Source organism: Poecilia reticulata, chromosome 2 (genome assembly GCF_904066995.2).
Source record: "Poecilia reticulata chromosome 2, P_reticulata-male-v2, whole genome shotgun sequence".
Lineage (NCBI taxonomy): Eukaryota > Metazoa > Chordata > Actinopteri > Cyprinodontiformes > Poeciliidae > Poecilia > Poecilia reticulata.
The window spans coordinates 9058593-9082229 of NC_088831.1; the positions used below are offsets into that span (position 1 = coordinate 9058593).

The 23637-nt window shown below is 40.9% G+C and overlaps 1 protein-coding gene and 1 long non-coding RNA gene across 2 annotated transcripts in view; one reads left to right on the plus strand and one right to left on the minus strand.

Moving 5' to 3' along the window:
* The first annotated feature begins 5801 nt into the window (after positions 1–5801).
* Positions 5802–20955, plus strand: slitrk6 (SLIT and NTRK-like family, member 6). Its single transcript, XM_081616887.1, has 2 exons — positions 5802–6320; positions 17086–20955. Exons 1-2 carry the CDS (start codon positions 6234–6236, stop codon positions 19561–19563), a joined length of 2565 nt encoding a protein of 854 aa, XP_081473013.1. The 5' UTR covers positions 5802–6233; the 3' UTR covers positions 19564–20955.
* The window catches only part of LOC145555291 (uncharacterized), a 77601-nt gene continuing 69519 nt past the window's right edge, over positions 15556–23637 (minus strand). The window contains exons 6-7 of the long non-coding RNA XR_014091403.1: positions 16523–16709; positions 15556–15933 (exon numbers count right to left, since the gene is read on the minus strand). This is a non-coding gene — a long non-coding RNA (uncharacterized LOC145555291). The remainder of the gene's footprint in view (positions 15934–16522; positions 16710–23637) is intronic.

Sequence of the window (23637 nt, forward strand, 5' to 3'; positions counted from 1 at the left end):
CAACAGCCAAAGTTGTCCCCTGTCTCTGGGACGTTGTCTTCGGGGAGGATCTTCCTCTGGGCTTCTTGCGGCGGGGGCCGCATTATTTCCGTGAGGATGACTGCAAGTGACATCAGAAGGACTAAAAGTAGAGGCAGCGAGGGCTGGAGCTGCAAAAATCGACGTGCCTTCAGGTCTAAACAAATCCAAGAATGCAGCTACTGTATTATTTGTCCTCTATGATGCAGCGGAAAATGTGCCCTTGACAGAGGATTACTTGGGTCATTTTTGTACATGTTGCAGAATAATTATGCAAAATATGATGTCAAAATTCCCCACTGAGCAAACATGCACTCTTTGGAAGTTATCTCAGAGAGATACAACTTGAGAGCTGTTAAAATATGCATCAGAAGAGCCTCAACTTGTACCGCAGCAAATCCAGATACTTGCAAAATAACCAAATCTCCATTGCCTTATAATAAATGTACGAGTTTTCTGAAAAAAAAAAAAAAATGTTTTAGAGTAATCACCCACATATTTGCAGCCCACGTCTACCATGAGGACAGATGAAGTCTTGCTGTTGCTGTTAGTTAATGGTGTGCTGCCCTTAAATATCTCCAGGCTCTCTTCCTCTCAGTGCACATGTTTCTGTCTGCTGCTTATCAGGCGAATGGGGGGTGGGGGGGGGGGGTGGGCAGCGTGTAATTGTGCGCTACAATGTCTGCTCTGTCCCCTTCGATATGCAGAGGTAACATTGCACTCATTACTGAAGGAGCGCTGGAAGAAAGCGAGGGCACAGATCATGCTGTGGACTCAGCGGAAGGATTTAAACCGTTAAGTGCATCATGATTGCGATAATAAAAAAAAAAAGAGATGTGTTGAAACAGCTTTTGGCGAGCTGTTCCTGTCACATTCTCCAACGCCGTTTTGTTGCTGTCGTTACTCAATGTAGGCCTTTTATACACAGCGATCACTAACAGCAATTCAAAAGCCATTTTCCTGTACATGTGTCTCGGTGATATACTAACACCTATGTCACCTTAATGGATTCTAGCCTGTTGACCCATAAACCGTCACATCAACTTCAAAAACTTTCTTTAAAAAAATACAAATCACATATGGGCCCAATATGAAGAAATTGGTTGACATACTGACACCTACAGGGGTTAAACATCCATTTCTAAGGCTGTGGAAACCATTGAGAGAGCCGCTATCCATGAATGGGGAAAATATTAAACGGTTGTAAATCTTACAAGTTGTGGCAGAAGGAACTCAACAGAGTAGTTCCAGCAGCAGATAACAGCCGAAGGCCTCACTTGTCAGAGTTTAGCGTTGATGATTTATAATCGACTGAAAAAAGGGGAAAAAATGAGCAAGATTGGCCATCCATTGTTGAGTTCTAAGGCAAGACACTATGAAAAAGACCAAAAGTGTTTAATTATTGAACCATCTGTCAAACTTCACCTTCACACTGTACTCAGTCAAATGAACCAAACATTTTCAAAAGCCTGTTTAGCCCTCACCTGCACATGTAAGTTGGGCAACCATATTTTTTAGAGAGAAAAGGTTTTCTCCGAGCAAATTTTACAAGTTCTTCTCCAATTGTTTCTTCATGAACTTTAACCTTTACAATGCCAAATGAATAGAGGGAAATAATTGTTGCCAAGTGTGAGCAACAGAGCTTCAGCATCAGTGTCATCATGTAAGTTTTTATCTACGTTTAAAGGAATCACAACATGTCTGTGTTCAGTGTTTTGCTGCTGGAGCAAACTAAAGTTAGTAAAGGAACAATTCAAAAAGTGTGAGAAACCCCAGACCATCTGGACTAAACCAAACAAACAAACGAAAATAAGAGGCCAAAACTAATATTTTTGTGGCTTTGCTGTTCGCAGAATGTATCAAATCCTTTCATCCGACTAAAACACACAGAAAAGGATCAGAGTTTCCTCGCTGGGTTGCAGTGTGAGATGTGTTGCTAGACTAGGGGTGATTGGGTCTGGATTGGGGATGGAATATGAATTTGACTAAAATTATTCATGTAAACATTGCTTTTCATAGCCGCGCGTCCGTCCGTCCTTTCTTCTTCGGCTCGGCCTCGTTTCAGTGGAATTTACTGCAGGTGGAAGCAGCACGAAACTCATTTGTTAATCAGGTCCAGTTTATTATGAAACGTAGTCCCTATTGATGAAACCATCTGCCCGTGACTGCGGCACATTATCTTTGGTTATGAGCAAAAAGCGCCTCATTGTTTGATCAAACAACACGCTGATGGAAAAAGAAGTAAATAATTAAACATAGTGCGCCGTCAGTGAGATGATAACTACATCAACAGTGGGGCCTGTCAGCACCTCAAGCCACAAAGCATCACATGCAAACAAAACAGATACACATCTCGTCTTTTGTCTATTTTAAAACCGAGCCTACTTTGCAATTGAAATAAAGGATTTATTTATATTCCAAAAACAAGAAAAGGACAATGGGGAATTTTAAACAGTTATCTAGAACAGGGGATGTATTAATGATGGTTTTGCACGCATAGTCTGTTTAAGCCGATATCTGGAGTTGGAACCCTGGTCATTCCGGGGTGTGAAAGAATGAGACGGTCATGTCACACCGTTTTTCATAGTTCCCTTTCACTAGTTTGTACTTTTGCAGTTTTGGTTGTTGTTTTTTTTTTTTTATTTTGGAGTGGCAAAAGCAAATGAGATGGATTAGCAGATCTGCCAGCAGCTGATGGTGATATCCAAGGCACGCTATATTGAAATATCATCTTTACTGCAAGGAACCGAGGCGAAAGCATTTCACAACATGCTATGTCATGTATGACAGTGATGAGGCACAATCCCATCCACAGCCATTCTTTGAACACACTTAGATTATATCAGTTACGACAACATTTAAATTCCCTTTTGGAATAAATAAAATCGTTTTGAATTTTAATGACTTTGTGTCCAACCAAATTTTTTGGAAACAGAATGAAGTCGAGCAGCCGACAAAACGTTATGAACGATTGATAAGATTGGCTGCATTTACTTGTTCTTCCATCAAATCACTTGTTGGCAGATATAAATAACAATGTCCATCCATTTATCCATCTAGGATCTGTCATGGATAGATGGACGGACTATTTTTTTCTATTTCTGTTCAAAATTTGTTTGGAAAAGTCTGGAGTTTTTTGGCATAATAAAATTGAAAGAGCGCTAAACGGGTGGTTTTGTTCCATTGTCCCATGTATTACCCACCATCTGTTATTACCCAAATATAAAAGCAAAGTTTATACTATAAAATTCAGGCTCATTTTTGGTTCGTTCAAGGTTATGTGCATTGAGAAACAACACTGCAGAGACCGTCAACATTTAGGATAATTAAGCTTCTTGTGTAATTTCAAGGTTATAACCTCTCCGGTTTATTAAAGTCTGGCTTCTCATTTCTCAGACGGCCTCCTCTGAGAGAATATCTAGGTGGTGTGATCAGTGAGGTCAAGCACCTCTCTGATGTTCCAGATGGGAGCAAATTTACACTAATCCGTGACAAACCTGTCTGGTTTTAAGCAGCCAGTACGCTGAAGCACAAGGTGAGGGAGGACATTCTTGACCCATCTGAAAGCGATCAGCCTGCAGCGAGCAGCAGCTCAGAGGGGACGGGTTAGACTCAGATTAATCACTTACTTCCCCTAAATTACTCAGAGCAGTTTAAATCAGATAAACTATTTGGCGCTTTGAAAGTTGTCGCGTGGCGGCGTGAGTCCGGATGATGGTGATGGTTTGCGAGTGTCCGTGCCACAGGGAGGGTAGGGGTCAGGCTGAGCAACAACTCAGCTGGCGCTGGTAGCGCTGGAGTCGTTTTCAAGGACGCAAAGTGGCTTGATTTCTGTTGGCTGTGTGATGGATTTAGCATTCACTATACACCAAGACTCTAATTTTATTTATCAAGAAGCCATTTTACGCTATTACATTGTTATAAATGATGCACCTCAATGGTAAACTATTGTTTCCTTTTTTATTTTAGACAAGTCTATTTTGGAAGCATTATCTGTTTATGCCAGCTGCATACAGTATTGTATTTGTCCTTGGGGCTGAGAGCAGTAGGTTAATTAAAGCTTATCAATGTAAGATTTTTTTTTTTTGGCCCACAATTAGATAGGAACCTCATAGAGGAGGCACTCTGTCTAACAGCGACAGAGCCTTTCTGTCTGTGTTACTGGCTCTGCTCCATTTAGACACCAGCAAAGTAAATTGGACAGCTGGTGGGAGGAGACAGAGTTGAAATTTGTGCAGACCAGGCAGTCATCTTATGAAATGTTACATTGCAAGAATAAAAATTATATTCTTAATAATTAGAACATCATTTTTGACATCCTAATTATTAAGACAATGATGTCTACAGGGCTGAAAAATGTCAGATCACAAACAGTGTGGTATAAATCGCTAATATAGATCAGTGTTACAAATGTTAATCTAATAAACCAATATTAGATTGATGCTAATTACATAAGCATCAAATACACAACATTCTTAAATGTATCTATGATCATGCGACAATGGATATAAAAATCCTTGAGTGTGCAATGTTAACTTCATTGTCCGTCAGATTTAATACCAACATAGACCACAGATAGTGTGCAGCCTAAAAATAAGTCCTATTTTACGTCTTATTAATACTTCACTAAAACACTCTTACACTACAATAGATTTGAATAAGAAAACTTTTTTAATCACAGCAGTGTTTGGTGAAAATTTCTAATCTACAAATATTCCCAAACCATTTCATTTTCTTGTCAACAAGGGTCTGTGGCTGTCTTCTGGAGAGGTTTAGAGTTTAGTTTAGAGCACAACTGACTACGATGAATAGTACGTTCAACCAAGTTCAGGACTAAAGAAGCATTTTAGATGAGAGGGGAAATAATTTAAAGATACAACAGAAGAAGTCCAGATGCCTTGTACTTAATTGTTACGTCCTGGATGACTAAGAATATACTTGTATATAACTGAAGACAAGTCAAAATTATACAAAATTATGCCTGACTTGGGTTCAACACTAACAAGAAGGTCTTTGCAACACACGCACAATGAAGATACAATTTTGACAAAATTTTCACAAGTAAAAATACTCTTAATTATTAACTATGACATTCTTCCCCAGTTAATAATGAACTAAAAACAACTAAAACGTCATGGAGAATGACTCCAATAACAATGAAAATACTTAACATTTTACTCAACCGAAATCAAATGAACTGTTTTAGGGTAGGAAGTCAAGCCACATCTAATTTTAAGCTGCATGTTGTAGAAAAGTGGGACAATTAAGAATAAAAATACAGTTTGCTTAATCTAAGGTTGTTTTAAATACAGTGTTTTTCTACAGAAATGTAGAAAATCTTACAGTAAAATTAGTGACATAGTAAGGTTTCCACAGATGACTAAACTGTGCGTAAAAGCAATATTGGTTGTCGCTAATTTAAGGATTCACCTCCCTCAGCGCTAGTCACATTTTGCCGTCAAGTCGCAAACCGGTTGTTTGGGAAGGAAGAGACCCATCATTTCCCAAGTTTTACCAATGAAATGACGGAAGCTTGGTGATTTTACCTCATCTAAAATTAGACTTTAGAATTTGCATGTAAAAGAATTGAGTGTTACAAAAGCTTTAAAAATTCATTTTTGTGTTTTATTTGAAAGATGATTTAAATACATTCAGAAAGTGGGAAAAAAAAAGCAATCGGGTTCGTTTTTTTTTTAAAAAAAAAAAGCTTCACGTTGCAGATTTTATTTTTAAAGTCCAAAACGGAAGCACCTTTCCATACTGTAGTTACCCTGACAACGGCTCTCTGACTTGTCCACCTCTACAGCATGCAAATAACTGCGCGAGACCAATACAACTCAGATTGGTTAACTAAACAGAGCGCGCGGCGCATGCAGCGCCAGAGCAGATCAGAGCAGAGTGCGTGTTTGACAGCTGCTGATATAACAAGAGCTGCACGAATTTCTGGAGGGGTGCAACCGCAGCCTATTTTAAATTAGTTACCTCGAACCTTCAACTTTAATCTTAATTAACTCTGCGGATGGTGTACACCCATCATCCCGGGACTTGAGTGCTCAAGCTTGTCTCTACGCGCATTGGAATAACTGGAACCCGAGAGACAAGCAGAAGAAAGGGCGCACGGGAGCAAGACGGGACGGCTTTGAAGTTTATTTCACCTTTTTATTTGGCTTGAACGGAGCTCATATTGGACAAGGGAGACGGTTCGCTCCCTTTTCATGCGTCGGCTGGCCACATTTAAAAATGGTACGAGTATGCTGACATTCGGACTACCCTCCTCCGTTTCTCCACTTCGGTTTTATTCGGTAAGTCACGAAGCCGAGAGGCGCTGAGGATGCATGTGTGTATAAGATGTTTAATTACTTTTAATTACAGCTGCGGAGCAGTTTACTGTGGAAATTCGGGTCCAATTACGGCCATGTTCAAACCAGCTTGTAGCGCAATTTGCAGCCATTTCTATATTATTTTTTTATTTATTTTTTTAAATAAAAACGTGGGACAGAAATAACATTGCAGAGGGCATGTTCGACAGAAAATGACTTGGGAGGTGTGGGGTGCTTCGTTACCTAACTCCAGCACACCTGGCCGCCTGCCACACACAGTTACAGTATTCCCACAGTGCCGCGCTGCCTTATGGTAATCTGGACTGATGTTGCCCGTTATTAAAGTTAGCTTTGAGCGTTTGTTAGTGATATTATAATAACGCATCACCGACGTGTTTGCTTTATGCAGCATTTATTATAGAGGAACATGTTGCGCATTAATATTTGAATTAAGACTCATTTGTCACAGGTGTGTTTAATGCGCTGCGTCAGAGCCAATCAGAACGCTTTCAATAACAGCTAATTCGTTCAGTTCTCGGTCCTGCAGCATCGTTGTCTACGACATGAGGCTATAGTTCTTTTTTAAATGGAAGTTAATGAGGAAGGCAGTGTTCTAATTAGGCTGTGAATTGCATAATTGAGTCTGGGCTCCAATTTCTTGCTTGGATGAATCAATGGTTAATAGCCAAACAGCTTAGCTATATGTCACTGGAGTGGCGTGAATGTTTTTCCTGGGTGATTTAGGGAGAAATGATGCAGTGTGCTTCAGATTTCTATTCAGTCTAGAAAAGTCTGGATTCAAGTGTGATTAGAAAGGAAAATTGATTGTGGAATCATGTATTTTTAGACTTTCTATACTGTAAAAACTAGCCAAAAACATTTAACCTCCTGGAAAAGTCTGACATTTTGACAATGAAAGTGTAAGAGGTGTCAGATCCTGACTTGTTGCAATAGATTAATATGAAATAATCAGGCAGCTACAGGGAATAACTAGGGCAAAAACAAATATGCTGTTGAAGATACCCTGCGGTTTAGTGGTGATAAGTACCTTGGCAATGAAGGTGAACACAATTATGTGTTTGACCAGGTGTTTTATTGAGTAAAGCGGCCAAGTAATATTGGCCTGACTGATGCGGAGTTAGAGTTGCAACTTTAAGCTGCCATCAGGCTCTGTTCAGGCGGAGAGGAGCAGCCCAGAAAATGTTGAATCAATCACAAATATGCAGCAAAAAATAAAACGGGGCCGCTCTCTTGGCTGAGCGAGTTGAACTGTCTCTTGCCACTTGAGGGGGCGGATGTCATAATTATCATTTCTCCTGGACTGCAGCGGAGAGGCCGCTGGCGCTGGCAGGATCCCAGCAACTCCGTGGGTGTATATAGTGACCATGTTGACTTTTTAGGGCGAGTAGCATCACTTCCAATTCGGAGGAGGTGGGGAAAATGGTGACGAGTAAGGGAGGCTATTCCATGTCACGCTGAAATGAAATGAAACAACCATCACTGTCTCACACTGAGATGCTGCTGAGGCAGGTTGTGGTTTTTCACCCAATACATCAGCGTGTATTAAAGTAAATGACCAGGTTGGACTTTTTGTCCGGCAAATGTTGTCGGACAAGACGCCTAGTTATTATGCTGTTTTACTGTTTTCCACGAGTGTCTTATCCGAGACACCTGCAAGTAAATAGCCACTTTCACTAAAAGTGCTACTTGCTATAAAGCTCTCTTTCAAGAGGAATAGAAGAGCTGCAGGCCAGCCATCTTTTATTGGAGGACTGGTGAGTCAATAGAGTCCTCACAGGGCTCCTCATTATGTCTGTTCCACTTGGGGCACTGCTGCTTCTTAGTTTGACAAAAAAATGGTGCATGATTGATAGTATTTAGATGACATAAAGGCTTCTCAGGAGTATGATGGCTTTGTGATTCTGATGAAATGCTTAGCAAGCAGGTTATTTAGGACAGCAAACACCGACTGCCTTTGTTTGAAGTCAAACACTCCCATCTGTGGCACCCACGTCACATGTCTTCCTGTATTGTCGGTAAATGCTGCTAATCTTCACAACACCAATATCCAACCAAATCTGTTTCAATAACAAATAAGGACTTCTGGGTATTTTAGAGATTGGCTTTTATAAAAAAAAAAACAACAAAAAGTATACTTCCGAGCTTCTGTCCCGGGTTTTAACCGGAACCGCTCTAATTGCCCTCTGTGGCATTCCTAGTTAATTGGTTTTGTCCAGGCGGACAATACAGGTCGTCTCAAGTCTGACCAGTTGTTAAGTCGTCAGGCACTCAATTAAGTCTGCCACTGTTGCAGAAAAGAGGCCATACAGACAGACAGATTTCTAGAGTTTCCCAAATCTAGAGATTTGGAAAACTCTAAAGATGGAGACTGATTGTTAGTCTCGCTGAGACTAAAACTCAGTGAGACATCTCTTTTAAATTCAGAAGGGTGTTATTCTGTCTTCCATGAAAGGATTTTCCACTCATCTGCCCCTTTCTGCACACGGTTTCCATCAGCCTCTCTTATTCTGTTTCCGCCGGCAGCAGACTGGATTTCCTCGGTCCAGAAATCGGTCGGCTCAGAGCTTCACTCAGGTGGAGTTTTTCAGTTCAACCAGCTGCGCATCACAAAGTGAACCTGCGCCGATCTCTGTGTGACACAGGAGCAAATTACGCCAGCATCTGGTGAATGTACAGTCAGAGGGCAAGGCGGAGGAAGAATAGCAAGCAGTAAATTCAGGCTTAGCTTTTGACCTCTTTTTCTATTTTTCCATAACAGGATATACAGATAGCAGCAGTGTTTTTGCTTGGGTAGCTGAAAGGTTTTACCCTCAGGGCTTAAAGCTGGGGCCCCTGTTGTTTTGAAGATATGCCTCATAAGCATGCATGAGCTTAACATCCCTCCACAATGTGCCAACATGAACAATAGTCACCCAGAAGCAGATGCTTGCTACTGGCATCCACAATGTCTTTTTAGCGAGCTTCTTCCCTAATTGTCATTAATTAGTTTCTTATTATTCCAGTCACTGGCAGGTCGACTTTATACAAGTTTGTCCAATTAATTAACCCAGCAGGATTCTGCTGAAGAGCTGGGAGCTTACCGTTCGATACAATTAGCACCTACTGACTGTTTTATACAAGTTTCCCAATAAGATTTTATTGCTTAGGAGGTAGCGGGGGAGAGGTGATAACACCATGTATGTTTATACTAACAGCAGGTTGAGTTTCTGATTGGTAACTCAATTGTTACCTTTTTTGCTGCTTTAAACATTTTTCTAAATGTTTTTGTTAATGTTTTCTGCTTAAGGAGTTTGTAAAAGAAAATCTTTTGCCCTGAAACTTGTTTTGTTCCAGCTCAGTGAGCAGATTTGTCATTTCCACATATTTTAGGTGTAGATTAAGTGTGTTGTCTGACAGTCCTGCAAAGGTATTCATACCGCTTCAACTGTTTCCTCATTTTTAACGCATTTAAAGACGGAAAATTTAACATATTTCATTCAAACTTTTGTTAAGAGATCAACAATGTGGAGCATAATGGTATCAGTGACTGGCAGGTTAATAAAAAAGAAAATCAGACCAAATGATCTGACGCGTAGGATATTATCAATTTTTTTAATTCAGTTTTGCTTCTATGAAACAACATCTAATGGTTATAAATATGTTTTTCTTTAAGTCTTTCAAAATAACATCTGAAATTGCTTTTGCAAGTCCATGATTTTTACCGTAGCATCAACTGCAAGTCTTTCAGGCGTTTCTTCCATCAATATCAATATTTGGCTCCTGGAAAGACCAACCAGTTTCCCTGCTGTGATAATAAAAACATCCCCACAGCATGATACTGCTACCATGTTTCACCACTACCAAAGTGTGTTAAGGTTAACAAAAACATCTGTTAACTTCAACATGCATCTATATTTACACACAGAATTCCCATCTTATAATTAGTTGTCTGAAGTACATTTTCTTGCACTGGATTTTATTTTAAAGCATCAGAGGTGGAAATGCATCCCACAGTTTTCAGATTTATGTTGCTGTCACAGAAACTGAGGTTTGGTTAAATCTTTAAAGTTGTAATATTTTGGCCAGTATCTCCAAAAAAAGAAGAACCTTTCCTCTGATCAGTTTATCGACTCTGATTCAGGCTAACCACTCGTTATGAACTATGCTGGGCACCACTCAAGAATAGATGGTCTCTGCTGCATGTCATTTTCCTGCTTTTCTCATACAGCTACCTTTTTTATTGCCTGCTCTGAACAGATCCATTTCCAGTATGCCAGTACCTGCCGGTGACTCATTGCAGAGCAGAAAGTGTCGCTTTTTAAAGCGACAGCGTCGCCGGCGACAAACATACATCTGCCGGCCGCAGATGGGTCTTCCTGCAAAATGCACCTCGATGCCGCTGTTATAACACTGCTGTTCATTTCTGGAGAACTAATTACTGCGCATTAGTTAAACAGACCATTTGAAATGCAAGCCTGGCAAATCATCCTTGCCATGGGGAGGTAAGCCGCCCTCCCTCTCCTCCTCCTTATGCAGACCTGGTGCTTCTATTCTTAGTTCTATCAGCAGATGTTTGTATCAGGAAGTTAAGGTCCGCAAGTAGAGATTTACACCAAATGTATTCTGGTTCTGGTTAATGCTAACATACTGCAGATGGAAGAAGTTTACAGAAGTTCTGATTGCTTTCAGGCTGTACAGCGTCATCCATTTCTCAGCTGATGGAGAATCTTTGACTCAATTTTCAGCAGCGTAGTGACATCCGTACGACTTTTATCCGAGTCGGACGAGCCAGCGGATCTGTGGGACGCCACCGTGGATAACAAGCCTTTCATACTCGCCTTCCCCTACAGAAAAATGGATCAGGCTCCTGCCTCGTGGGCTGTTCACGGCTCCAGCGTGCATTACTTACTCTGACAGTGACAAGCACTGAACACGACTACAGCTGTGTTCATTTCCTCTCAAATTAATACACTAAGCTGTCTGCTGGATAGAGCGCACTCTATGCAGTACAGTTCAACTCAAGGTTCGTGTTCTGCTCTGTTCTGTGTGTTGCTTCAGTGCCAAACTGTGACAAACGTTCAGATAAAAGACATATGCAACCACAGGGCTTACCGCATCAAATTAGATGTGAGAATACCAAACTATGCAATACAAATCTGTTTTGCAGTCCTGGTCATACAGGACTCATGATATAATGGAGCACCTCAGTGCACCGAAACACTTTACAGCTGGCTTAAATGAAGTGTGAAAAGGCTATTTGTGGGTTTATAAGTGGGCAGACCCTGTTTTCTGCATTACAGCAGCTGGAGGGGCTCCATGTTTGATAAATATTCCATCACCGCCTTTCCCTTCTCCTCTCGACTCCATCTCCGCGGTCTGACCCACCTCAGGTCCGCACTGCTTTTGATGTCAGATGGCGAGGAGAGCTGAGATCTCTCAGGGCCCCTGCATGATTCCTAATTGAATTGTCTGAACAGCGAAAGAAGCACATTCAAATCCATACATGGGAGCACAATTCAGAACCGGAAAAATGTTTCATCTCCTCCAGCCGTCACAGAGGAGTCGCACGCAACATTGATTGCCTGAAAAATGGATCTGTTAAAGAAGTCTGTTTGAAATACAGAAGACGGAGAGCAGCAGGCTCCTGCCTCCAATACCTCCCATCAGCAGTGCTATCATGCAGATAACATCTTCTAATAGTCCCTTTTCTCATCTTGTATTGTCCTGGAAGCCAGCAGGACACAGTGGTGGCTGCTTCAGGCAGGGACTCAAACAAGCTCTTGCTGATAACCAATAAAAGGGAAGATATCTCTGTCCCAGCCTTACATTCCCTGTCCCAGTGTTTTTTTTATTGAATAAACAATTCATAATTAATGAGATTAACGAATTAGATTTTCATTTTACCGTTCATAAACATTAGCAGCTGGAGCTTGCAGAAAATCACACTTGTGGGGTTGGTACATTTGGGAGAATACTGAAAAAGCCAAAAGAAATGATAAAACTAGATTAAAGAATTCCCCAGGTCGGAATAAACGTGGAGGCAAAAATAAATAGCTTGTGTCCCTTTGTTTTCCTTTCTCTTTTTGTCTCTCCATTTGGTTGCCTTATGTTAATTTGTTCATCTGTCATTTGTCCATTCCGTTCTATCCATTTCCCATTTTCATTCACCTGTTGGTTCTATTGTTCTAGCCCATCTGTCCATTTAATTTTCTACTTGTAAGTTGAATTTTGTACCACTCTGTCCCGCTGACCATTTGTGTGTGTTCAGTCTTCTGTCTGACCAATCGTTTATTGCAGGCTTACTCAATTGTCAAGTTTATATCTATTAATTTGCTCATGTTTGTTGATCTTTCCCCTTCATCTGTTCATTTGTCATTCATTGTGTCCATTTACTTGTCTGTCATTTCTTATCTAGTCATTCCTTTCTTCCTTGGGTCTTTGAAGATTCCTTAGTGTGGAACAGTATGCGATTTTTACATTATAATAGGAGTAACTTCCTGCATGTTCAACACTGGGCTCTCTGACTGAAATAAACTACTCTCCTATTTGATGTGTTCAGATCCTGGTTTTGCAGTAGCTCTATAATGAGTTTGTCTCGGGGAGATTTTCCACCGTGCTGATGTCTGACTTATAGAGATTTTCATGGCAATTTGGAGCACAAGATATCCCTGGAGGCAACAACACACAACTAATTACTCTGGAAAGGGAGGTATTACTAGTACATTCACTTTAAGATACACTGCACGCGAATGATCAATCACATTTATAGTGATCGATTTCCTTATTTTTGGAATAAGCAGCTTTTTACGGTCATCTGCAACAGGCATACCTCTGATTTTCTGGTCCTTGGAAATGAGCGCAAGTCTAGATATGTGCCTGGAATGCCAAAAGTGACCTTGAAGTTTATGTCTGAATACCTAATAGCAACGACTTGGCTTTAATCAATAATTTCCACTCGACCGCACAATAATTTATCAAAGAAAGTGAGCAAAGTTATAGTGGAGAGGGAATGTCGGAGAAAGCCAAACTTCTCTCTGAGGTCTTCTGTTTGTAGTGTGAGATTGAAAGGATATGTGTGATGTTGCGTAACAGAGGTAGGATTTATATTTTTACTTGAGTCCACATTCCCCAGTGTCAACACACACACACCCCCAGTATCTGCTGTAGGCCAAACACCCAGTCAGTGTGCGCCTACGCCTCATCGACTCTCAACTGGGTGGAAGTATTCTCCCGAACTTAATTCAAAAGAAAGGCTGACTATCGCGGCTGAATCATGAGTCAGAGGATTCATTCTCCAACAAACCCAGCTGAGCCGGGCTCGCCCCATTCTTGCTTTTTTCAGAAGCTAATCAGATTCATTACCAAGAAGAGCTGTCATATTCTGTATCCTACCTCTTTGAAGAACTCTGTTAGCTAACCCGGCATGTCTGGTTCTTCCTTGATCTTAGAAAGATGTCTACACTTCCCCACCGGTCCCCCTGGGACTGAATTAGCTTTTGATCCGTGCGGTGTTAGTCAACTTTGTGTAATAGATTTCGATCAAATGCTGATTCTGCTTTTTGGAAAAGTCCGTTTTTATTATTCCCTTTGTCACTCAAGGGAAATTCAGCTGGAATCCTCTCCATAAGGGCTCGGTTGAAAGTTTAGCGAACAGCATTGCCAGCTTTTGAGATGGAACCATCAGATAACCTTAAAGGATTCAGACTGATGTGTTTAAACCAGAAACACAAAGCCCCTCATCAGTCAGATAGAGCAGCTGTCATAAATGTGGCTTTGACATGGACTGAAGCGATTTTTACATTGCATGACTCACTCTGAGAAAGTCTTAAGTCAGATGAGTCAGCATGTATAAAGGCCAGAGAATTCAGTGGAATGAGTCTTTTTTTTTTTTTTTTTTGAAGTAGCAGTATCCCACACTGAGTCAGTGGAAAGGGAGCATCTTCGTCTCTTTTCTTGTGTAGTCAGAAGGTTAATGTCCTTCGATACAATCCAAATGCATTTTGGCTTCTGGAAATAAAACCCAATGCTGCAGAAAATCTTATTAATTCCCCCTGTCTGAATACCAATTGTGATGCCAGTCATTTTTAGCAAGAAAAATCTCAGGTGGTTTGGATGTCTTCCTTTCTTTTTATTCTAAACACATCCTGTTGTTTTCTTAAGTCATCTTAAGAGTAAATGTAAGAACAGACAGCATCATGGTCACCAAGAAACGCAGCAGACTAGTCAGGGATAAAGAAGTAAAGAAGTTCCTAGCAACATTATGTCAGAAAACAGCATTCCAATATTTTTGGACATCAAACAGAGCACAGGTTATGACCAAACATGTCAAAGAAGGATTTCCAGTCAGAGCAGGTCATAAATTACCTTTTTCCTCCTGCAAGCAAAACGCTTTCTGGAAGAAAACCAACTTTAAGAACATCATCAACCACAGAGAACAATGGTGGTGACGGCATAAGGCGGTCCTACATGTCCTGAAAAGTTTGCGATGGAAATTCAAAGAGGACAGACGGACCGATTTAAATAAATATGGTTTATTGGTGCTATATAATTAAATTCATTTGAATGGGAAGTTAATCAGAGTTACAAGATGGTTTGGGCAAAATACAGGAAAATCCTAGGAGAAAAAGAACTGCAAAACACTTGCTTTATTATCGCATTGCAAAAACAAAATTTTACCAAGTATTTGTGGTCTAGTTTCTAGTTCAAATATATTAGTACACTTTAAAAAAGATTAAATAAGTAAAAGTTCAGTATGTTAGAGGTGCTTGCTTTAAGTCAATAATTCATTGATATTGATAAAAAACTACTGGATACAGGTGACAATCTGCCAGTGAAACAAGATATTTTTTCACAAACTATAAGGCAAAATGTCCTATTACATTGCAGATTATTTCACATATAGCCATTACTTTTTTCTCAATACTTTGACTTTATGAAACAAGCTCCTATATCGTACTGAAAAGTTACTTGTCAGTTTTGTCTTATTTCAAGTATACCAGGATATTTGCACTAGAAACTAGACCAAAAATACTTGTTTTATTGTATATTTTAAATAAAAGGACGTGAAAGATACTGTATATTTCCCTGTAGTTTCTCCAACCTTGTGTAACGCTAATTAAGGCTAGGCGCCTGACTACAGCCAAGTCTAATAACAGGCACTCAGATAGGTTCGGCTATGGAGCCCGTGTGTGTGAATAAAACACCATCAGACAAAAAGTATGTTCAAGTTATTGTATTCAAGTGTATATTCTTGCATATATTTAGGAAGATATTCAATAATAATATTTATAATAACAATGATTTTCTATGAATATAACCGAAAGACACAACAAAGAAGAAAAACAACAAAAAAAAACAACAAAACAATAAACCCTGATGACACCCAAGCGTTTTTTTCTATTTTAAGTCCATTCGTGAATCCAAGGTGATTAATGGTCCATCAATCAATAATCCAACTGTTTTTAGTCCATGATCCAAGGCATTAGATCCAGAATGCATAAAGTAGTTTGGTTCATTTAAGTCCTACCGCAAAGCTGCGGTGATCCGGGTAGCTCGCCATCCTGGGTTGACACAGGGGGTGGAAAAAAACCCTGACCTAAACAAGGTCATAAATAAAAAGAAAACAAATTAGCTTTCACATTTAAACAGGGTTAAACTGTTATCCAAATTAACCAAACATTCAATAATTACAAAAAAAGCTATATTCCATCAAGTATTTCTCAGGAATCTTTCAAATGAATTTCAAGTTAAAGATCGCGATCAAGTTTACAGATCAAATTAAAGTTACATTCAGATCCAAATTAAAGTTACAAGTCAAGGGTACAGATCAAATTAAAGTGCACTTTCAAATTGACTTTCATATCATTTTCAATAAACAATTGTTTTTCTCTTTTAGTTCGTTGCGCAACTCCCAAGAAATTAAGCAAGCCCAGAGTTCTATAGGCCGTCTACAAAAATCAATGAAAAGTAACTAAAACTATCCTAAAAGGACGAATCTACAAAATCAAAAGGCCTATTTAACATTTTAAGGTTATATCATCTATTCGGCCACACAATTAACAAAAAGAAAATGACCTTTTAATTAATAAGACCATTTTTTAATAACTAATACACAAATTGAGTGGGCGTGTCGCCACTGCATTTCTATTTCTGAAAAAAATAAAGTACGTAAATCAACGACTCACCGTTGAGCGGTCGACAGAAAACACCCAATTTAATCCTTCAGCCGTGTTAATAAGGCTCGATCCAGTCTTATTCTTCCATATGTTTAGAAGATGCCAAGATGAGCAGCTAGCCACAGCGACAGCAGCCAAAGCAATTGAGATCCGAGTCACCTGTGACCCGGATCTTAAAGTGTGCTGTCAGTTTGACCTGCCAAAATAAAATACGGGTTGATTATTTTGTGCAGGTTACACTTGCACAAGGTCTCTTGCAGGAGACAAACCTTTCCAGCGTTACAGATATGCATTTAAATGAGTTGGTGAATTTGTTTATTTTAAGGCTTTCCTGAATTGTGCCGTAATCCAATACAGAACCACTTGTTTTCCCTACATGCATATAATTACCTCATAAAGACATGTTTGAACTCGATCTGTACATTACTCAGTAGAAACTATGTTTTGGAGCATGGTAATTATAACAATAATGTTTTAAACAATCATGTTTTAATTACCAAGTCTTTTTATTTGTGTCGGAAGCAAATGTACTTAAACCACTTCTTTTCCTCCTCTCCTTTCTGTCTCCACAGATATCCAGGTCCAAAATGCAGCCCTGGATCATTTTTATCGGCTTGTTTCTGTCGGCAGCTCACAGCCAAGATATCTATCCCTCAAAGGCGTCGTCTTCCATCAGCGAGTCGTGTGAGTCTCTGTGCTCCTGTGAGGCAAAGGACGGCGTCCTTCATCTCAACTGCGAGCAGAGGAACATCAGCAAAATCTCCCAAATCCAAATCCCGTCAGGTGTCTCCTTCCATCTGAACCTTTACAAAAATGACTTAGTGGAGCTCCGAGTGGAGGAAATGGAAGGGCTTAGGGGCGCCCTTTCTCTGCACATCGGGGGTAATAGCATACAAGAGCTGGAGCCAGGGGTCTTTAACACTCTCGGTTCGCTGAAAAAGCTCCACATAAATAGCAATTTTCTTGTCACCCTGAAAGAGGACACTTTCCAGGGTCTGATAAATCTAGAGTTTCTTCAAGCCGACACAAATTTCATCCGGATCATCGAGCCAGGGGCATTCAACAAGCTGATCCGCCTCAAAGTCCTCATCCTCAATGACAATTCCATCGAGTTTTTACCCAGCAACATCTTCCGCTTCGTGCCGCTCACTCACCTCGACCTACGAGGCAACAAACTCCAGACGCTGCCATACGTGGGCTTTCTGGAGCACATCGGGCGCATCATGGAGCTCCTCCTGGAGGACAATGACTGGATCTGCGACTGCGACGTCCTCCATTTAAAAACCTGGATGGAGAACATGAGGGCGCAGTCGGTCATCAGCGATGTGGTGTGCAGCTCACCGCAGCACCTGAAGGGAACCATTCTGGCTAAAGTCAAACGGGATGTTCTGTGTCCGTTCCACAAAGACCTCCCGCTGGAGGGACCGCCATCAATGGATATGGTTGTTACGCCATCGTCCAAGGTGGCTCAGATTCCCAAACAGACACCCTCCCATGTTCCCGACAGTCCCTGCATGGAGCACTGTTCATGCCACAATCACCCGGAGGCTGGGTTATTGATGCACTGTCAGGACAGAGGTATTCAGAAGGTGTCTGATATCGGAATACTTCAGGAGAGCCCTACTAAGTTGGTTATGACAGGAAACATGATCCAGAAACTCTTTAAGTATGACTTTGTCACATACGACAGGTTGGAATTGCTCAACCTGGCCAACAACCGCATCGACTACATCGATAACGAAACATTTCTCAGCCTGAGCAGCTTGAAAAAGCTTCACCTGAACGGGAACAGGATCGAAAAGCTGTTTTCCACCATGTTCGTGGGCCTTCACAACCTGGAGTCTCTATACCTGGAATACAACCTCATCAAGGAGATTGCACCAGGCACATTCAACCCCTTGCCCAAACTGAAGCTGCTGTCACTGAACAACAACCAACTGAGCTCCCTTCCGGCTCAGATCTTCCGCAACGTTCCCCTGGTCAAATTAAACCTGAGGAAGAACCTGCTCATGCACCTGCCGGTGAGCAACGTGCTGGATCAGCTCAACGTGCTGGAGCAGATCTATTTAGAGGACAACCCCTGGGACTGCAGCTGCGACCTGCTCAGTCTCAAGCAGTGGGTGGAGAAGCTTAAGACAGACACGGTGGTGGGCTCTGTTCTGTGTGAAACCCCCAAGAAGGTGAAGCAGACGGAGCTGAGGAGTCTTCGCCACGAGATGCTCTGTCCTGGGTTGGAGACGTCCACCGTCACGCAGGGGACGCCTGCAAACAAGAGTCTCATGGACTCCCTAACCGACAACATACCGCTCTCAGTGCTCATCCTCAGCTTCCTTATCTTTGTCCTCATGATCATCTTCTGCTCGGCTGGATTGGTGGTCTTTGTGGTGCACCGTAGGCGGAGGAGGGCAAAGAAAAAGGCAGCGGAGGAACCAGCACGGGAAAACACCAGCACCACCTCTCCAATCCATTTACACTACAGCATGTATGGGCAGAAGACCACCCACCACACCGTGACCCAGAGGACAGGACCCGGTTCCTTATACGAGGACAGATCTCACAGCCCCATCGTCCAGATCTGCCGGAACCCCACCTACTGCTCCCAGCACAAGGGCCACGAATCAGATCTGGATTACAGTCTGGATGATCCAAAGCACCATGTCTGCCGGAGCATCATGGAGAAGGAGAACACCTCCCCACTGACGGGAAACCCCAAGTTCAGGGCCATAGCTGAGGAGCGGCCGGGTGACTTCATGACCCTGGGGACTCCCAGCTCTCTGTACAGGAACATCCTGGAGAGAGAGAAGGAGCTGCAGCAGCAGCTCGGAATAACCGAGTACTTCAGGAAAAACCTGCCGCAGCTGCAGCCTGCCATGGACATGCAGGTCCCAGGGCACCCGGAGGAGCTAAAGCTAATGGAGACGATAATGTACACTAGACCACGCAAGGTCATGCTGGAACAAACCAAGAACGAGTACTTTGAGCTCAAAGCTAACTTGCACACGGAGCCGGACTACTTGGAGGTTCTGGAACATCAGACTGCGTTTAACTGAGCTGACATATCATGTCTGAACCAAGTGCCTTGGCCTGTTTGCCCCCTCTATTTTCCACAGTGTGAAATGTATAAACATAAAAATATGATAGATAGATATATATATAGATATATATATACACACAGGCACATGTTTATTGTAGCACAGAATGTATCTTTCCGTTTCTGCTCATCTGTTAGAGGTGGAATATTCTAGAGATGCACCGATCAGGCTTTTTCCGGCTGAGACCAATTTCTGTTTTACTCTGTGCCAAATTTTATCTTACACTTAAGAGGAAATCTGATGTATGTCATCAATAAAAACAATTCAATTAAGTTTTTTTTTTTCACCTTACCTGTATTTGAACCTGCTGATGGAGGGAAAATCATTTAGTTTTTATCTCTTGCCAACTGATCGGTGCATCCCTACTAAGCGTTTTCAGCCAAATCAAACCTGGAAGAAGCTGTGGCCGTCTACAGAGCAGGCCTGGGTTAAAACCCACGCTGAAATCCACTCAATCAGCTTTTTACATGTGATTAAATTTTCATGCTCCTACAGCAGCCGAGCGAATTGATCCACGCAGCACAACTCCCCCCCTCCTCCCCCCCGAGTCGGCCTCCTCCCAGGATAAAGCAGATGTTTGGAAAGAATTGAGTGAATTTCAATCAGTGCTTGACCCAGAATTCCGCTTAATCAGTCTATCCCGATTCTGGCCGTGACCTGATTACACCCCCCCTCTTATCAGCCCCCCCATGAGAGCAGCTTTAACGCTGGAACCGGAGTTCTCGTTGTGCCGTAGAGTCAGCAGTTCGTACAGCCAAGTACACTGAAAAAAAAACACAAAAAACACAGCGATAGGAGCAAGGTTCTCCTCCTGACAGATGATTGATCCAGCGCGCTGCAGAGCTGCAGTCAGAGGAACTTTATTTTTATACAGACTAAGGCAGATCAGTCAGAAAGTGGAGTACAGTACCTACAGGACTTGTACAAAACGCATTGCACTATTTAAAATGCCATAAGATGGTGCATGACAATCAACTAGAGTCCTGCTGAAACGGTTTAGTTTTCATTTCTGCCAGAAACGAGCCGCTCATCATGCACTCATTTCATGTGGGAGACCGACGCCATTATTTTTCTGTTGAAATCATTTAAAAAAAACAGCCAGGAACAGTTGAGGACAGAGACATTTGCAGAGTGGACCGGATTTACGTTCCCTGTTTTCAGAAACAGCTCATGTAAGCACACTCTCTGTAGCTTTTCTACTTTAACTAGATTGACTTATTTATTCTGTATATTTTGTATATACTTCTGTTCCATTTTATCTTTGGGTTTTGTGTGCCTTCAGTGCTGTACAGAATATAAACAGAAGTTGTATCTGAAAGAGGAAAAATAAAGAATTGCTATATGATGTGACTGCAAATTGTCTGCTTCTCAGCAGTGCTCCGCCTCCTCACTAATTAACACACCAGGTAACCTGGACTGCAATACTATGACTTTTTCTCGACATGTTTTATCTGTCCTCTGCAGTGCTTATGGATATTTAGGTGGATGTACATGTTTAAGCTACATTTTCTTCTTTTTCCTGCTGTGGAATAATTCCACCCCCCACCGATTGGAGCAAGCGTAGTCTTTAATCACACTGCAGAGCCTTCAGAGTTCTTTCCTTTTCTCCATTTCGTCTGCAGATCCTCTCATTTTCCTATAATAACCCGCAGATCTAAAGTTCTGCTGCAAGAATACATATAGGCTCTGAAGCTTGAAAGGCGCAAGCACACAATCTGGCATGCAGCGCTGGCATCTAAAAACAGAATCCCCCCGTCTGCATGAGGAAAATAACTATATATTTACATGCACACATTGTTTCAGCAAACAAGCAGCTTCTACTCATAAGCAGCATGAGCCTTACCTCAAGGTGTGACTTTATCTAAGTAAGCTAAATAAGAATGTGAAAATAATTCAGAGATTAAAAATTTTAGATTAGCTAGTACACCACACAGGTTGAAATTTTATTATTTGACAGGTGCCGCCCAGGTGCCCTTCAAACATCCTACATCAGCTGTCACTCAAGTCAAATTTCAACCCTCTGATGGAATACACAGTTCCTTCTGACGATATTAATAAACATCTCATCACTAAACCTTTCAGCATCACCCTTAATGGAGACTTTGTGTTATTCCTGCCAGATTTGCACAAATGGAAATTGAATTTTTTGCTCATTTACCAAGTAGCTCATGCAACGTCTGATTCCACGGTGGGTGTCTGAGCTGCATTTTCAACCCTTGCTACAGAATGAGCTTGTTTTGATTATTGTATGTACAGAGATGCTGCTGGAAATGTAAGCTTGTCCCTCAGTCTCAAACCTTTTGCACTAATTGCCTTGTTGAGTGCCAGTCAGCTACCATGTTTAGAAGGTTATTTTTCTGCATCTGAACTTGAGCTGAAATGATTAATCATGATTAATTGATCATTCAAATAATCGTCAACTAATGTATTAATCAATTAATCATTAACTGAATATGTTTTAGCCAGAACTCATCCATTGCCAAAGTTTTAGCTTCACCTGGTTCAGATTAACTAAAGGAATGCAATGTTATTGCATTTTTTTCAAAATGTTTATTTTATTTAAGAAATTGATTTATTTAATGTATTTCTAATACTGCATGAGTGGTTAAATGAAAAGTCTGTAGAATGTACTTTTTTTTTCTTATTCATTGATTAATCATCAGAATAACTGATTAATCAATTACTAAATAAATCATTAGTTGCAGCATTAATCTCAACTGAAAAGAGCATCTTTTAAATTATGCGTCCTCTGTATTTGCTAAGGCTAGCTGGCAGCGGTACGTCTCCTAAAGTTTCTTTTTTATGTAACTATGCTTCCATCCCTTATATCATGGAAAATTTGTGGGAACTTAAAAAAATGTTCCATAAAAATTAACCTGAATTAGTTGCGTTTCCATCTGTTGATAAGGAGCAAATCAACCAAGCTATGCAAAACATAATCATATGTTGACGCTACAAATGACTAATAAGATGTAGAGGGTTGAAAACTAGCATGAATCACTCATCAGAAAAACAGACAGAATCCTCCCTGCTTTGTGCCTCTGGTAAGGAACAGGTCAACCATTATGGCAGCTATGTTTTTTAACAGCATATCCTGTAATAGCTACAAAAGCACCTGGAACTGAAAGAAAAAAAATAGAACAGAGCACTTTGACAAAGTGCATCTTGTAAATACTTTTAAGTCATTTGTCTAAATTAACTTCTATCAAGTACAATTTACATGTAATAAATGCATTAGCATATTTTAGACTTGAAACACAAACGAGACCATTTAGATAAGTGCAAACATCCTGCTAAGTGTTTACTTACTTTGCATTAACTGTTAAGCACCTTATAGCTGCAGAATGAGTGCTCAGATTCCTTCTACATGAAGGGAAGCGAAACGATAGCTATGTGAAACACGGTTCATCCTCAGCAATGTTTCTGACAACGTGTTCAGTGGACAATCAAAAACCATCAAATAATATTCACCAATACTTTACTTCCACAGTTGTAATGACCAAACATAAGAATGTCATCCCAGGTACATAAAAGCTAATTTATGAAGCTGAAGGAAAAAGAAGGAAATATGATGTGGCTGAGTAAAATCATAAAAATAGAATTTCCCACTATATTTCTGCAGTGGCAGATTGTCAACATATTCTAATCCGTCACATTCCTGCATCGTCATATTGCTTATCCTTGGGATTTTAAAAGGAAATGCGGCTGACTGCTAATTCCTTTCATATTTTTCAGGAGTTCATTTGTTGAAAAATACAGTTTAACTTTTCTCTGACACCCTACTTTGTGTTTATACATCACATGACCACCACCAAACACGTTAAATGCTGCGGTTGTAATGTTACAAAATGTGAAAAAGGTTCAAGGGAAGTAAATATGTCCGCAGGATGGGAGCCAGCTTTCATGCTAATTACCCAGGTTATACATCATTTCCAAAGCGTGAATCAATGTCACGTAATGTTTTTTTGTAGGTGTTGTTTATCATACAGCATCTTGCTGCGAGGGTTTCTTCTGAACCCGAGGACATTACTT